The sequence below is a fragment of the Calidris pugnax genome, unplaced genomic scaffold (assembly GCF_001431845.1).
Source record: "Calidris pugnax isolate Ruff unplaced genomic scaffold, ASM143184v1 scaffold25, whole genome shotgun sequence".
Taxonomy (NCBI): Eukaryota; Metazoa; Chordata; class Aves; order Charadriiformes; family Scolopacidae; genus Calidris; species Calidris pugnax.
Genome location: NW_015090805.1, coordinates 1,438,405 through 1,455,299, shown reverse-complemented (window position 1 = coordinate 1,455,299; position 16,895 = coordinate 1,438,405). Strand labels below are relative to the sequence as shown.

Below are 16,895 nucleotides of genomic sequence, written 5' to 3'. Positions count from 1 at the left end.
GATAGTGTTCCTGTCAGACTATGGGTTATGAGTTCCTGGCTCTCAATTTTGGAGATAGATCAATATATACATTTCTCTACTGTAGCCCAGCAATCAGCCCAGCTAATCTCAGTTGTTTCTACTTTCAATTTGCTCCTTCAGGAAGTTGAATGCACCTTCTTCCATGCTTGCTAGATGATACTTTTTTCCTTGGTAGGGCATTTTTTTTTCTCTAACCTTAGCTTCTCTAACCTTATATAACCTTAGTTATATATGGGTCTCCTTACCCTGCAGAGCACAGACAAATCTAGTCCCTCCTATACACCCCTGCCACGTGTTTTTTTGCACAACTTTTTGTGTGTGTTTCTTAAAAAGAAAAATTAATAATACTAATGAGTACTGCTTTGCTTCTCAGAAAAAGTGAAGAAGACATCTCTTGTCGTAATGAGAGCAGTGTTTGTGCTATTCTTGTTGAAAAAATACTAAGCTGTTACATTTCCAGCAACACTTGGGGATTTATTCCAGTGGTTTCCTGTTTGCTCCAAAAGGTGCTCATTTTCTGTATTCATTTAAGTCAAAGTTCTAGAAGATAATCAGTGGAAGTGTTGTTGTTAATAGAAAGGATCCTCTTAGCTAATAGTTTTTTAGCTGAATGAAGGATAATTTTTTTATCCCATGTGACTTCATCTGTTTTGGTGGTATCAGCATAGAAAATTAGCAAGTCTATAAACTGATCCTTAGAGCAGATGATATTCACGGCATGAATTTGTTCTAATTCTTTTACAGGAACTATTGTTCGACGGCATCGGATTCCACTTCCACCTCCTCATGAAGATCAGTTCTATACTATACATCATTTTAATATCAACATAGAAGTAATCTTTTATGGCCGAAGATATAAGATTATAAATTGTGATCAGTTTACAAAGAATTTCCTGAGGAAGATGGGAGTTAGATTAAATCCTCCCGCAGATCGTCCAGATGACCCATACACCAAAAAGCGGCAACAGGTCAGATGAGGCAGTAATAGTGAAAACTTGGTTTTAAGAAAAGTGCCATTTCTATTAGTAATATGCATTATATAAAGTATTCCTCTCATAGCAAATAGAAAGTATGTAGAGGTAGCTATTTCAACATGATGAATCACAAGAGAAAACTTGCTTTTAAAATTTTTATTATATGGTTCATTGTACTCACATAGTGAAGTCCCAGATATAAACGATTTTCTCCTCATGTGTTCACATCTCTGTTGAAACAGAATAAAATTAATTGGTAAAAATAAAATAAATCTTTCCATATTAAACTGAAAAGAAAAAAAAAGAACCTATTATATGTTCTACTTAGGATTTTGCTTGAGCTAATTTAATGATAATAAACACTTTTAAAGTGCTTAAAGGAAGGTCTAATTGGAATTGTGGTTCAAGCATATCTATGGCTTTCTGCAGACTCACTCACTTGGTCTATTCATATGTCAATTTTCATCTCTACCCGACATGTTATTAACAGCTCTTTGCATGTGTAAAGCAAATTCTACTGCCGCACAGAACCCAGCAGTCTGCAGTTTAATGGTGAGGTTTAATTTCAATGCAGTTCCCTCTTTTATGAGTGTAGAGGAACGCATACGCATCTCCTCCAAAAATCTCACTTGCAGCTCCTAAACGCTATGTGGATTCCTCTCTGCAGAATTTGGGGTCTTTTCTCTGGCAATGGTAGTGGGAGTGATGTTTTCTGTAGGAGATAAGATAATGACAGTTTCTTTCATTTCTGTTTTTCATGGTTAATTTCAGTGCAGATGGTACTGTATGTTTTTCTTGACCTGACTCTGTTTCATGGTGGCCCACGAAATGCAGCCTGTTGCGATAGATCCAGCCTGGTGCTCTGAAAGCAACAAATACTCCATGTGTCTGTTGCATTCAACTGAATCCTCCTATTGAGAAAACTGCTGCAGCTCTCAGCGGCAAAAACTGAAGATAGTTGTCACTGAGATGTGTAGGACCATTTGCACATCTTTGTGGCACTCTCAGGCCAACGTGTTGATTTCACTTCATTCATGCTTTCAGGTTTTTTGCCATCCCCCAGTGAAGAATAGTATTTGTATTACATCTCCTGGTTCTGAGTAGTGGTGCCTCAGTCTAGGCCATGGGTTGCTTTTCCCTTACTCAGGCCTTTGTAGGTAGCTGTATGTATTAACACATGCTAAGTTGTCTTGATATTGGCAGACCGTGTCAGCATTATATATGGTACTGCATAAACTGCTTAATTTTATTTTATTTTTTTTTTGTAAAAACAACAAGCAAAACATTCCAAGTATTGTGCACGTGTATCTAAAGAGAATGGAGTGGGGAAAAAGATGTTTGAGAACTAAGAGCATCAGAAGACCAAAAATTACTGGAATCTATGTCTTTTAATATTCTCAGTTGTTGAGAAATTACAGAAAAGTTACCTAGCAAATTCTGGCTGCTTTATGCTCTCACTTCCGTGTGACTAATTTGTGGAAGGTAATTTTTTTTATTTATTAAGGGTGAACTGCTCTGGACTGCTTTGAGCAAATTTAAATGGGCTTGCACCAGACTCCTAATAGTGCAGATGGCCAGAAAATGAAGGTATGAAGGAAAGGAAAGAATATGATGAGATAGAAAATGAGACCAATGAAAAATGTAGGAAGATCCTTAGATTCATATTTCTGTGTTGTTGGAGATGATTTTCCATGGATGATAGCTCTGTGGCTGTATTTGGTTGCTCACAGCATCTTCAAAGGTCAGGAAGGATGAAAGATAGTACTAGGATGGTAAATACCATGCATACGAGCATGATGATGCCTGAAATGGGAAGAGTGCTGCAGATCAGCAAGGGCAGTGGCAGGCAAACCTTGGTTCCGCTCTCCGTATTTTGAGATTTGATGCTCTTCAGTTGGAAATTTGCTATTCTTTATCAGACCTCTGTGTGTGTGTATTGAGAGAACATACATACCAAGCACCTACCAGCTGTATGACATGAATCAAAAGTTAATTAACTATGTTTTAAAGCTAAAAGAAAGAAAACACCAAAGGGAAACTAAAGAATTAATTCTTTATACCACATCATCTATAAAAAAATAATTTTCAAGGAAGAAAATCAGGCAGGGTGATGCTATTTGAGTTCTGGTTGTCTGATTACCATGGGCAATTTGTTGAAAATGTGAGCTGTACTATAAATAATTTAACAATTCTCTGATCTGGAGGACCTTACTGCAAGAAAAACAAGGATCAAAACATTCCAAAATTGTTTTCATATATTTTCTGAGGGCACAGCAACCCTGTAAATAGTTCGTTCATAATAGCATAAATAGTGTTTCATGTATTGTAATTGCGTGGTGTTATTTGAAAATCCTAAAAGCATATTCTAAGATTAGACAGTACCCTGCAGTTTTGTATCCTCTTTTTAAGAGCAAGTAATTAAAAAGGTGTTTCTCTTAATTTCTCCTTTATCTGCAGACTCTGGAAAGTATGAATCCACGGCGCCCTTATGAGCGCATTGACACTTTGAAACAATTTCTGGAGCATGATGGAGAAGTTTTACGTTTTTTCTGTGTGTGGGATGACCCAGAATCCATGTTTCATGACCCACGGGAACTTGTTCTGCGCTATTATTTAGCTGATGATACTATTGATATAAAAGAAATTATGCCAGTAAATTCAGGCCGGGATGCAGTTCCACGTTTCCTCAGAAGAGATAAGCTTCCAAAGGTGAGGAATGAAAATTTCAGTTTATTTCAAATTCTTTCACTAATTAAGAAATATTAAATGCCCTGTTTTGAAAATCCTGTATTAGGCTTGTAATGATATTTAGAAAGTGTTATGAGAGTATTAATCATAATGACATGATTTAGGGTTTGGACACATATTCATATAATAACTTAATAGGTGATGAAAAAAATAAGTTTAGGCTTGTCAAATTAAAAGGAGAGAGAATTTAGGCAGAAATATATCCTATGATTTCTTTTCTCCAGTATTAATGTATTAAGGTAAATGTAGTAATACAGCTCTGCAGTAACAGAAGTCCAGAAAATTAATTAATATTGATAGATGAACCAATGTAAAACTGTGGTGCATTCAAATTTGATCCGTATGACTTGTATTTGGAACCTTTTGAAAAGTTTAGTTTTAGTATTCCATAACATTACTTCTTTGTAGCAAACCTAGGGTGATTTCTTAAAATTGAGTTCCTAGATTTGGGAACCTTATGCAAAGCTAGTTAAAATCAATGGGAATCCGTGAATTAGCTTTGTCAGGCATTAATTAGGTGCTTATTTGAGAAGACTCCTCTCAGAGAAATCTTCAAGGGATTTGAGTCCTCTGTAACCTATTATGATTATAAAATTAATGAGCTGGATACACTGCTGTATCGCTCCAGACGAATCCTGATGATAGAATAACATCAACCCAAAGATCGAGTACAATACTGGGGAATTTTTTCCCTCCTTTTCTTCTAATACTGGTAATCAATTTGTGATGCCAAAAATGTACATGAGATTTTATAGTAAAAAACCTACCAGCGAAATACTGCACTTTTCTCACCTTGTGCATCCTATGTTCTGAGATGCTGGTTTGGCAGTAGCTCTATGTTAACATACCCCTTCTACCATTGAAGAGCACATTGCAATTTTAAGGGCTGGCTTCTTCCTGTGAATTCAGTGGAAATTTTGAGAAGGACAGCAGATCATTCAGAAGTTGGGATCTCAGGGAAGGTGGTGTGACAAAATAACCCACATTTGTTAGCCTCCATCAGCAGTTTGTTAATAATTAAAAAAAAAAATCAGTGCATTTGCATATTAAGTTTGCTGTTACTGCAATAAATTACTATTGTAATTTTGAAACTTAAAGTAGAAACAAAAATACTAACAATTTTGCCTATAGAATGATGCTGACTTGAATCCCCTCTATTTGAGTAGCAGTTAGCACAGTAGGATCAACCCTGAGTCATTCTTTTGTATGTTTTTATCATTATTACCAATCAAAATAATAGCCCTTAGAGCAGATGTTGACAAGGATATGTTACTTTGGATGTGCTAACATTTGCTTTCTGTTTGCTTCCAAGAAAAAGGAGGCTTTACTCTTGGATATACAGTAAGATTCTGAATGCTTCTTCTGGCATACATACAGTCTTTTGACATATACACTGGCTTTTAGGTTTGGTAGTGTAATCTTGCATTAGAATTTACTAAAAATTCTCCCAAGAATAATGCTACAATATTACAATAACAGTAAGTCTGTAAAAAACCCTGCTAGTTCTAAGGTAACTGAGTTCTCTTTCTTCACTGTTAACTGTATTTGAGAGTTGGTGTCTTTTCTTGCAGTATGCTCCGACCGGGCTGTATCAGCCGGGCACGATCACCAGTCGCACCGTTCTCAATGTGTTTGGAAAGTTGGTAGGAAACAGAGACCGTTACATTCTGGACAATCGTAAGGTCAGATATTATTGAATGCCTCCAGCTGTTGAATGTCTTTATAGTAGCTTTTGTAATTTCTGTGCCTGTTATCCTCTACAACAAAGAGAGTTATTTATAAAATTGTGTTGCCGCTGGACAATAGCTCAAATGAAAACTACTGAGATTTACTGTATGTAAATTCTACGTTTGTGGAAGTGTGAGGTAGCTTAGAATGGGGTGAAAAATACATGCAAATGGACTATGAAGGTTATGTTTTAAAACACACTAAATTACCTGAATTTTAAGAAAGGTTGTGGGATTCTGAGATTTATGAAGCTGCCGTATAAATGTTCCCTCTTATTAGACAGGAGCAGTGCATCAGGAATTTTACAGAGACAGTGACCTGAAAATAGGGGCAGTAATTAATGTTTGGGGAAGGAAGATAATGCTCTGTGATTGTGATGGATTCACTAAAGAATATTACAGGACAAAGTACGGAATTGGTAAGTAGTGATAATTATCCTTTCCTTGTGAGCATTTTTATACTCCTGAGTTTGACAGAGCTGTCTTTGAATTTTATTACTGACAAAACATGTTCGTTAAAACCTTTAGCAATAACAATCTGTTGTAGGCTGTTAACAGCAAAGCAGTAATTTTGCAGGTGATCTAGAAGGGCTTTCTTATATGTTACTCCATTGAAAAATAACACATAACTTACACGTTCTGTTCCTAACTGCCTCTATTTTAAAACTAGAATGACAAAATAGTCATATGGATAGACTGCCAATTCTTCTCTCCTTCTCGCTCCCATTCCAATAGCTGTGTTTGCAGTCAGAAAATAATAAAGAGCATGTAGTGAGTGAGTAAGTAGAATGAGCTCAATTATTCCCCATTATGCTATGTTTCATTTTATATGGATGTCAGAATCCTCACATAATAAGGTTTTCTGACGCAACAGTAGTAGTCTATCACATTATTGGTTTTTACAATGCAGTTTTATGTATTCTGGACCATTAGAGTATGTATCCTGTGAAGTTGCAGAGCTGAATTCTGGAAATGTTTAGCAACTACATCCATAATGGAAAAGCATTTTGGAAATGTGTAACAATAGGGGCTTTAGTTTATCTGTTTCTGAATTCCCTCAGTCAGACTTGCTAACGGTTCTGTTATGGACATCTTCCTGCAAAAACAGCTAAGCTAATTTCTGGCAGTTTATTCATTCAATAAATATAGCTAAGTGACTGACTGTTCAGAGATGGTTGGAAGAATTCTACTATGGCCTTTCTCTGACATTGTGAAACAAAATAGCTGGGTAAACTATTTCTTTTAGCTTGCCTTGTGATCAGATGGAGTGTAGTGTTTGGATCAAAGCTTGTCTGCTGCATTGGGGGAATTAAATGACATAGTGTTGCCATTACAACACTAAATTTCTTAATTGGCAAAACATGTCTCTTCAGGACTTTTTTTTATTAATAGCTTGGCATGTCTGTACCAAAATAAATCTTTTTGTGTACTGCCAATGTGTGAGGAAGCCATATTCAATAACCATAGTATTATCTATAATAACAGTGAGTCTAACTCCAGAGATGCAAAACAGGGGGTTCTTCCCTGAGAATTTTTTCGGCCAAGACTGCTGCCGCTGTTTGGCAGCAATATCCTCTGTCTGAGCAAAATATCCTGGAACACTGAATGGGGATTTCTTACTCACGGCAGGCAATAAATGAAATGCAGCTGGCCATGCTGTATCAACCAAGCAATGCAATCAAGTGTTACACAAACGCAAACGCTCTTCCCCTCCTATAACACTGGCTCAGTAATTACTGGTTTTGTCTCTGGATGTTAAAGTTAGGTGGTTTGCAATTTAGGAGAAGTAAAGTTGCTCATGTGCAGACTTCTAGAAAATTGGGACCATAGGCGAGCTAGTCCATTCCCATTGTTCTGAGGCAGGATAGTCTATATACAGAGATGGTCCCTGATGGGTGTTCATATAGCCTTTTATCAGCATCCTCCAGTACAGGAAATCTTTTCCCTCCTGAAGTATCTTGTCCTAACCTCATAGTTAGAAATGCTGCTTAAGAGCTACTCTGAAGCTGGTTTGTGTGAATTGAGTAACTTTTTTTGTCTTACCTTTGTTGGACATGGAGAACAACTGCTCAGTACCATCTGTTTATCTGCCTTCTTAACACAAAACACCCAAAGATGTACTCTAGCTGAGACCTTTGGGAAACTGGGAAGAGACTCTGGTTAACATGAAAAAACCATCCATCTTGATACAGCCTGTCTTGTTCACAGAAAATGCACACTTTCTTAGAGCTAAGGGATTCTCACAATTTGCTGTGAAGTTCTTTCCTGTTTTCCACATCAGGACTGACATAGTGTAGGTATGGCTTTTTAACCGGAAGCAGCTATCGGTAGAATCATGGTAGTTTTTGGTTTAGAAGCAGATTTTGAGAGAGAAAGGCTGAGGGTTCACCTTTTATTCTTAGTGAGTTACAAATTTTGTTTGTGTCTGGTGGATGTACAACATACTCTCAGGGGGCTCAGTCCCACAAAGTACCCAGCATTTTGCTCCCATCCAATTAAACACTGAGACGTGCTTAATTGCAGTTTGAGTCCAGTGAGGCCATTTACTTGAGTAAGAGTAAGCAAATGGATAAATTAGTTCTTACATCGAGGCATAGTGCTCAGCACCTCATGGAGTCAATCCAGCTGTTTGTTACTGTGTTTTCACATTACTTGCCTTCAATTTATGCTCTTCTGCCAAAGCCATTAAAGAGGCCGACATTTTTTTTTGACTCTGCAGTTTCAGCATAAGTTGCTTGCTGATGGAATTTGCCCTTTAGGAGCATTAAGGGCAGTTTAGATTTCCCTTGAAGTGCGTGATTATGTTCTCTGATCTATTTCCAACGTTGTTTTTGCCTGTTTTGCTCCTGACACTGTTTGTGAAAAGCAAGGGAGAGTTTTTCCATAGGTAAACAATAGCTAATGCCTTTCAATAGGAAGCTAATGACATTACTGTCATCTAGCAGCACTATGAGTGCAAGAGAATATGCCTTAACATGTGATATTATCTGTCCTGACTTGCTAGTGCAGCCTCAGAGAAGGAGAAAAATATTCTATAGCCATGTAGGTGTTGTGGTCACTCAGCTGAAACTTGAAATACACTGACTGATGTGCAGCGGGGGGAAGCTGATACTCATTCTTCTCACTAAATACAATATCTTAGCACAGAGTTGAGTATAAAGTGTAGAGTTGAGTATAAAATGTTCTTTCTTAAAAACCCAGCTTGTTCCTGAAGGAATAAAACCAGTAAAATCTGGTTTCCTACTGATTTCTATTCAATGTCCCGGCACCTCCCAAGCCTGTCTGTTACGCCTTTTCGCAGCACCCTGCGATCCCTCTCCTGTCCCAGCTCTCCTCACCCTCCCACCCCCTCATTTCTCAGGCTCCCTCTCTGACCTGCTGCCTGGGCAGAGGAGCGTGTGGGGTGATCTGCTGGCCAGTACGTGTGTGCTTTTGGCCAGGCAGCTGCTGCAGGATAACAGCTGACTTCTTGCTTTTCCCTCAGTGGGGGCATTAAAGCCTCCTGCCAATTTTCACTGGACTCGTCAGAGATCAGAGCCTCTCTGGCGTCTAACCTCGCTGCTGCACATGGTGGAGGCTGAGCAGCGGCTTCTAAATGTACTTGTGCATTTACAGATGCCTTTTTTCCTCAGGTAACTGGAATAATCATGAAGTGAGACTCTGTAAAAGGAGATTTTCTTTGAATCAGAATAACTACTGTCATGTTTTAGCTGCGTGGACACTTCTATAAGCACAAGATTTTCTTTAATCCTGCACATAGAAGCTGTGAAGATGGTGGCATTGCCATCTTATTTTACTTCTTACCTAAATTGTGAAACAGACTCTCACAAAAACCAGGTCTCAGCTGTTTGTTATGTATCTTACGTAGAGAGAACACTGTGTTTACAATGTCATCCCTTCAGGTTGTTGCCACCTCTTATATTGTCCATATTGCCCACTATATTATAGTGGGATTTCTCTTGCCTGTTCTTGGCTGTAAAGCTCAAAGGTGTCTGTCTTCTTCCTCTGAAGGCAGAATTTCTTGCCTGCCTGTTATATAGTGATACTCGGTATGGTTATCACTCTGATCCAAAATATCTACCTCTTGAATCTTCCTTGAAATATGCTTTTATCTAACACAAGGGTTTTCCTACAGTTCTTCGACCGAGGGCCAAAGGTAATCTTAGAATGTATATCAAGATCTTACAGTGTATATTGAAACTGAAAGCAGACAAGCTCATTCAGGCTGGTTTAATGCTGCCTCTGTGGCAACAAATTATTTTTGAGGAATTTCGTTTTCCTTACTAAGAAGACTATGCCATCTTCAAATTGTTTATATGCTAAAGACGTGGCTGGAGCTGTTTTGTTTCCTGCTGTTTCCAGTGCTTGTTCCAAGTCTCACTCTGGGTTTGATGTCATGAGAAACAGTTGCTAGTATGTGATACACATTTGATATACTAGGTGAAATAAACACCACAGTGCCAGCCTACCTCCTGCTGGGCATCAATTGATGCAGTAGCAAGGGGTGAAACTATCCATGGGGAAAATATCTGTGCCATTCTTTCTGGAAGTAGAAATTTGTAATCCTAGACTTTCCATTTACCCTCTACTCAGCGTAAATTCACGTTGAAAATGGGACAGGCTGGAAGAGAGCATTGATTCCTTTTTCAGACTGGACAGAGGTAATTTTCTTAAGAACCGGTGATAACCTTGAGAGGTGTGCATTTTATGTGTGAGTGCAAGTTGTCTGTCTGATTCCACCCTAACGGTGCGTGGCAGAGGAAAGATGAAATGAGTTTTGAGCTGGGCTGGCTATTATTCTACTGCAGCTAGCCCCCTGTTCCAAAGTTGCAGAAATGAGTTTTTAACTAGTTTCATAAACTGTATTTCTCCATGGCAATTTCTTCCTGAGTTTCCTCATTCACAGGAGAGAATCTGAATACATAATCCTTTAAAATCCTGGAAACTGTATGTGGCCCAAGGCTGGCTGATTGTGTTCGGTGTATCTGAGTGAAGCAAGGTCGTTTTACAGCAGGGAAAGGATGGGAACCATCCAGGGCGCTGAGCTTCTCTTTGAACTTCGTTTACTCCAAGCTTGGGTTATGAGGGGTTTACTATACTCTCTGGGGCTAAGGCAATATTCCTCTTAATTCGTAGTTTCCTTTGAGTTTATAAATCTAATTTTCATCCATATGTGCTGAAGTACGTCCAAAGGGAAATGCTTTAGCGTTTCTAAATCAGTGCCTTATGGGTGAGTGTTAATGTGCGTGCACTGTGACCTGCATGTAAACACATTAGCTTGTCTTTTGAGTTCATAACTGAACGTCCTGCCTTCCCAAACTCTTTTTGGCAGGAAGCGCCTTATTTGCAGCCACGTAAGAAGAAGGGGTTTGTTTTTGCTAAAATACAGCCTTACAAACCTCCGGGCGTCCCGGGAGAAGATATAAGTGCAGATTAACATATTGAGTAATTTAAAAAAAAAAAAAAAAAAGATTAACGTTAAGGTTTATCAATCAACAGCACCAAGACCTTAATTAGAGGAACCCGAGATGGGGACTTCAGTGGTGGGGTGGGGGGGAGCGGCTGCCCTGCCGCTCGGCCGCTAGGTGGCGCTGCGGGAGCGCGGGAGCCGCCCGCTCGGGGTCGTCCCCCCCCACCCCCGCTCCTTGTCGCCGTCCCCGCCGCCTGGCCATGGTGGTCGCCTGGCGACTGACCCAGCACACGCCAGCCCAGCCTCACCTGGGGCCGCTGGGGTTTTCCCCTCTGCCCTCCCGGGATGGCCATTCGAACACGCCGTGTGTATTTGTAACAGGAGCGGCGCATGTAAATTATGTACGCGGCACACCGAAAATGTCACAGGAGGCGATTTTCTCGCAAATAGTGTTTAAAAAATGCCATTTTGGTGCGTGCTTGCATACACGCATACTCCCTCACGCTGAAGATTGCTTTGAAAATTTCTGAGTGGGCTTTCTTTTGCATCTGGGCTTGGCCTTCGTCCTTTCGAGTCACAGAAAAGGCACATGGAGCTTTTATGGAGAAAAAATGGTGACACGGTTTTGCAAACCCCCTTTTTGACTGACTCAGGTGAAGGTATTAACTTTTCAAAGCAGACCATAATCTTCTAAGAGGTAATGTCCAAAGGAGATCTCATTATGTTTTCAAGTTAAAGAAAAATTCGGACTCTATATTCTTTCTGTATTTTTCAACCTCATACTGCTGTCAGGCAAGTCAAATTTTAAGAGAGTATGTTGCTTTCATCTTCTGATATAGTCATGTTTAAAACATTTTAATCACAAACCAATTCAGAAAATGTCCCAAGTGACAAGAGTTTTGTCATTCTCCTCTCTTTGTGCAGAAACCCATGCTTCAAGTGTAGGTTATTCATCTCTCTTCAGTTCTGGGTGGAAAAGTTAAGTTTTAAAGTAAAAAAACCCGTATTTCATGGGATCCACTTTTATATTCTGGTCACTTACATCACTCTTTGCCCTCTGGGCTGGGGTTTGTGATCCATTTTCCTACCAGTTTGCCTCATGTGTTTGCCTTTCACTTGCTAGCCCAGCCAGCTTTCCCTTCAGCAGCGTCTCCAGCCTGCCCAAGTGTGGAGGTGATGGGACTCCATGAAGGCAATGCTGTGCCTCTCGGGCCACAACTCGTTCTGACCTTCTCATTGCACCCATGTTGGTGAAGGAAGAATGTTGCAGGGAGCAGCAATCTGGGCTTGGGGCCACAGCAAAGAGAGCCAACCACAGCCTTGGGCTGCCCAGAAGTTGGGGAAAGTGACTGTTCCCCTCTGCTCAGTGCTCATCAGACCTCATTGAGGGAGCCTTGGGGAGGCTGCTGAGACCAGGCAGCCTGGCTCTTCGCAGGGGTACACGGCAGGAGGGCAGGAGACAACATGCATAAGTGGAAACGAGCAGCTCTGAGTTGGATATCAGGACAAACTTTTCTCCCTGGGGCAGGCTGCCAGGGCGGGCTGTGCAAACTGTCCTGGGAGGTGCCAAGCCCTGACTGGACACAGCCTTGAGCAGCCTGGTATGGCCTGGGGCTGACCCTGGCCTGAGCAAGGAGACCACACTAAAGACCTCCCGAGGTCCCACCCTGAATTATCCTGTGTTCCTATGATTTATGTCTTCATTTCCCTCAGGTCTGCCCATTTACTTTCTCCCATATACAAATTACTTTTTTCCTCTCACCTTTTCCATTTTCCATTAACCTTGTTTAACCAGCAGACTGTATTACTGGTAAGTTTTATGTGAACCCCATTGGCAGCTGTGTCTCAGAGAAAGAGCCGCACAGGGATGCAACAAGGGGCCAAATGGTACAGCAAGATTTTCACCAAAAGAGGAGTAAGGAGGGACCATAGGGCAGCAGGGCTTTTGGAAGCAACCCCTCTGGGAAGTGAGTGCAGGTTCCTGGGCAGACGTGTGTCTGTTGAGTCAGGAGAGGTCCTGCTATGTATCTGTGGTAGTCAGGACCATTGGTCACCACAAGGAAAGACTTGAGACTGGGGAAAATGCATAAAAACAAAGCTTCCAAAACTCTGGATAAAGTGAGATGTGGACTGAAGCTATTGGCTTCAGTGTGCCAAAATCTTGTCATATATGTATGATTTAAATAATGAATAAAATTTTATTTATTTATGTATTTATTTTCCTCTAGCAAAAAGCAGAAGGCAGGAAACTCATAAGCCAAGTATTTACTTAATAATGTTGTCTCAAAGGATAAAACTGAAAAATTAATTTAGAATTGTTAATTTATTATTTTATCCCATTTTGAAACTATATTTGTCTTTCCTTTTCCCTGTGTATCTTAATGATATTTGTCAAACATTTTAAGATTATAGATGAAATCCTGAAACCCTTAAAGAAACAAAAATTTTGCTGGTGGTTTCTATGAAGTCTTTTTCTATGCTGGAACAGTAGGAGGGATCCTGGTTTGACTTTAATCAGTGCTTTGTTACAGAAATAGGCTAATAAGTATTCATATCAAAAGTTTAAATCTTTAATGGAATGCCTTCATCCAAACAGTAATAAAGAAGTCTTGCTGTCTTTGTTGTAGAGGATTTCACTCCAGTTACATATAAGGCTCCACCACCCCCTAAACCAGAAAAAACGTTTCCTCCTTATACTGGATTTGGTTCTGAAGAGGATTCTCTGTGCTCCTGTATGGGTCTGCTTCTCAAGCGTCCCAAAAAGGATTTGAAGAAATTCATGGAGAAAGACAGGTATTTCAGTGAAAAATAATTCCAAATCTTTACATTAATGTCTTTTCACGAAGGAGATAAATGTTAAGTAGGGACATAATTTTTTCAGCAAAATATGCATCTCATCAGACTTTTAAGGGACAGGTGTATGAAGACTGGTTTAGTAACATGGTACTGCATTTTTTTTCAAACTCAGCAAAATTTCTTCTTTGACCCTATCTCCTTCCCTTCTGCTGTCTTCAGTGGGAGTTTGATGGAAGTCTTAGTCCAGGAATTAGTCAGGAATTTTGTATGGTTCAGCAGTCCAACACTGATTTGTTTTTCTGTTTGACTTTCTGGCATTTTTTTTTTTTTCTTGCTGAATTTAATGCAGTTTACTGTAGCAATATTAAAGCATTAACCCTCTACTTTCCAGTATGAAATGGTTTGTCGGGCAGTGGTTGTTGAAGCCTAAGCGGAAAGCAAAGTCACATGCTAGAGATTCACCTGTAAAACCTCTGTAAAATAAGAAAGCTTTTAGAAAAAGGCTTGGGAATGTATTGATAGTGAATATAGCAGTACTGTAAAACATTTAAAACACAATCACTTAACAAATACCCAACCAGTAAGATCATCTGATGGGCCTAGTTTTGTGGAGATAGTCCTAGTATGTATTGCTAATCAGAATTTGATTTGAGAATATACATATCTGAATGTGTTCTTCCTTTATACATTTTCTGGAAAGAAACTTGGAGCTTGATTTGCAACTGAATTTGAATACAAATTCATTCCAGACCCGTGGCGGAGAAGTAATTTTTCCCTGAAAATGATTCCTTTCTGTCTGGCTGACTCTAGCTGGTTCTGTTAATTTAAGCTGAAAATGGTTTTTGACAAAGTAGGGAATCTTATGCTATTTCTCTTCTTGGTCCAGAAATAACACAATTAATGTATATTACAAAACTCAGGAGAATGCATCTCTTAGTGATGAAAACTTTTCTCATACTCTGTTTTTGATTTTGTACCTATTCTTTTGCTTTTTAGAAATGGCATGGAAAGTAACATTCTGTGCTTTCTTGCAAAACTCGTCACAGATAGTCCTATTGACAAGGATCGGAAATTCATTATTTCTTACTTCCTGAGTGATGACACCATTTCAGTTTTTGAACAGGCACAGCAAAACACAGGTAAGATGCAGTGATGTCTTGCAATCAGTCCCAGTTGCCCTGCTTGTTTGATTAGAGTTTGCAGTAAACATTGTGGCCAGACTCAGCAGTAGCAGAAGCAGGGATGTGAATTTTTAAATGCAATGGGAATTAAATCAGCAGGTCTACTGCATTGTCATGCATAGTTGTATGCCATGGTAATTTATGATCTTCATCAGTCAGAATAATGCTCTTCATTGTATGACAGTAGTTGACCGTATCCTTTGGGAACTGGAAGTTTAATGCTTTAGAACTTTTATTACATTTTAATTTGCAAATTTGGCCTTTAAACATTTGCTTTTGTTGTGGATAACATACAGGAATTGTATTGTAACTGATGTAAATAGGGACAGGAAATGTAAGACATCAAGAATAAAAGACTAAATCTTCTGTTTTGCAAGATTGTGTTACTGTGTTCGGATATCTATATAAGCATCCATTGTACAGAAGCAAATGTACATGAAAGCAAAACAGCTGTGATTTTTTTTAACATACTTTATTATGAATCATGTATTGCTGAGCATATATAGAGCAAAGATTGCCCTGTCCTAGTGTCTGTACATATGGGTGTGCATAATACTGAACTGAATTTCAAGACCAGTGTTTAAGTGACCAATGCTTTGTTATTTCTCAGTTGCTTGACCACATTTATCCTATTGCTGGAGGATGGTCACAAAATATTGTCATGGTTAAATTCTTTAGACCACTGCTGTTTGTTGTAGGCTGCCTCCAACCGAGGATATGAAAGGTTATGTGATTTTGAAGCATCTGTTTATTTCCTTGGAGTGTCTTGCACACGAATGGAAGGACATAGAACTGGGAAGGATGTCAGGAAGTCATTTTGTAACTCAGAGAGATAGGGAAGCCTTGGTAAAGCATGAAGCTGTAGGATAGGTTCCTGTATTTCTGTGAAGCCCACAAAACATCTATAGGAACAGTTTCAGAGCAGTTGACATCCAGAAGTGCTCTGGCACCTCTCAACATGTGCAGTCGAAGGACTGACTCTTAAAAGCTGCTGTCAGCCTCTGATAAAACAATAGGGAGAAAAAAATCAGGAAATCACATTCTTTCAAAGACAATGGAAAAAGAATAATGTAAGGTTTCCGTAGTTACTGTGTTAGGCTCTTGTGGAACCTTGTGACTGGTTCTTTTGATACTGCTTCAATTGCCCTGTATCAGCTTCTTGGCACAAAGCACCTCAGTATATGGTATATCAGGTACACCCTGCAACGGTGACCAGCTCGCTGTGCTCAGTACTAGCCCATTTGGTACTCCCAGCTCACTGTCTAGAGCAAAGACTAGAGCAAAGAGGACTGTTCTTCTCAGACTCCTCTTTGCTTCAGGCTCTGGAGCCAGCAGTTGATTTTCTGAGGTCCAGTTATTCAGCTTACAGGTAAGGACTAAGTGTTCTTGTGACCCTGCAGTTAAGCCTACACTGAAAATTATTTCCAATGTTAATCCTAATGTTTAGACCTATGATGAACATCATATCCATAAAAAATGAGGATGTGGTGAATATCTAGACCCTTCTGTATTCCTAGAGAACTCTTTCTGTGTCAGTGGTGCTACTGAGTCATTTTGAGTGCCCTGCACATGAGAAGGTTTTCGAGAAGGCCTGAGCCTTTCCAGTGCCAAGAACTTCTAATGGCATCCCTGCTTGTATCCAACTATATTGTGAATGCATAAATAGGGACCTCACCCCAACTGAAATACAAACACTTCTCTTAGAATGTTTTGCGAATGGGTAGAATACCTGTCTAGGTATTTTCTGATTGGTCAATTTGGTCAAAACCACGACAAGTAGCAATGAGGATTCCCAGTTAGCCCTACTCCACTACAACATCAAGATTTAGCTCTGCTTATGGCAACAGAGTCCTGTCATTATTTTACCAGCGTCCTGCCATCCAGTGGACTGTAATTTATGCAACTTATTTTATTACAGCTAAAGATACATACACTTATGTATGTATTATGTAATGCTGCCACGAGGCTCAAGAGCAACTCAGCTCTCCACTTTTGAATGACATGTTTGATCAGCATTCTTTGTCTGGAGATGTATAAA

General features: G+C 39.5%; 1 protein-coding gene across 1 annotated transcript in view; it reads left to right on the top strand.

Moving 5' to 3' along the window:
• EFHC2 (EF-hand domain (C-terminal) containing 2) overlaps nucleotides 1–16,895 on the top strand; it is a 63,264-nt gene that overhangs the window by 22,163 nt on the left and 24,206 nt on the right. Inside the window, exons 4-9 of the mRNA XM_014938050.1 lie at nucleotides 766–989; nucleotides 3,453–3,704; nucleotides 5,315–5,425; nucleotides 5,751–5,889; nucleotides 13,508–13,673; nucleotides 14,673–14,815. Coding sequence (XP_014793536.1) covers nucleotides 766–989; nucleotides 3,453–3,704; nucleotides 5,315–5,425; nucleotides 5,751–5,889; nucleotides 13,508–13,673; nucleotides 14,673–14,815 — 1,035 coding nt within the window. The remainder of the gene's footprint in view (nucleotides 1–765; nucleotides 990–3,452; nucleotides 3,705–5,314; nucleotides 5,426–5,750; nucleotides 5,890–13,507; nucleotides 13,674–14,672; nucleotides 14,816–16,895) is intronic.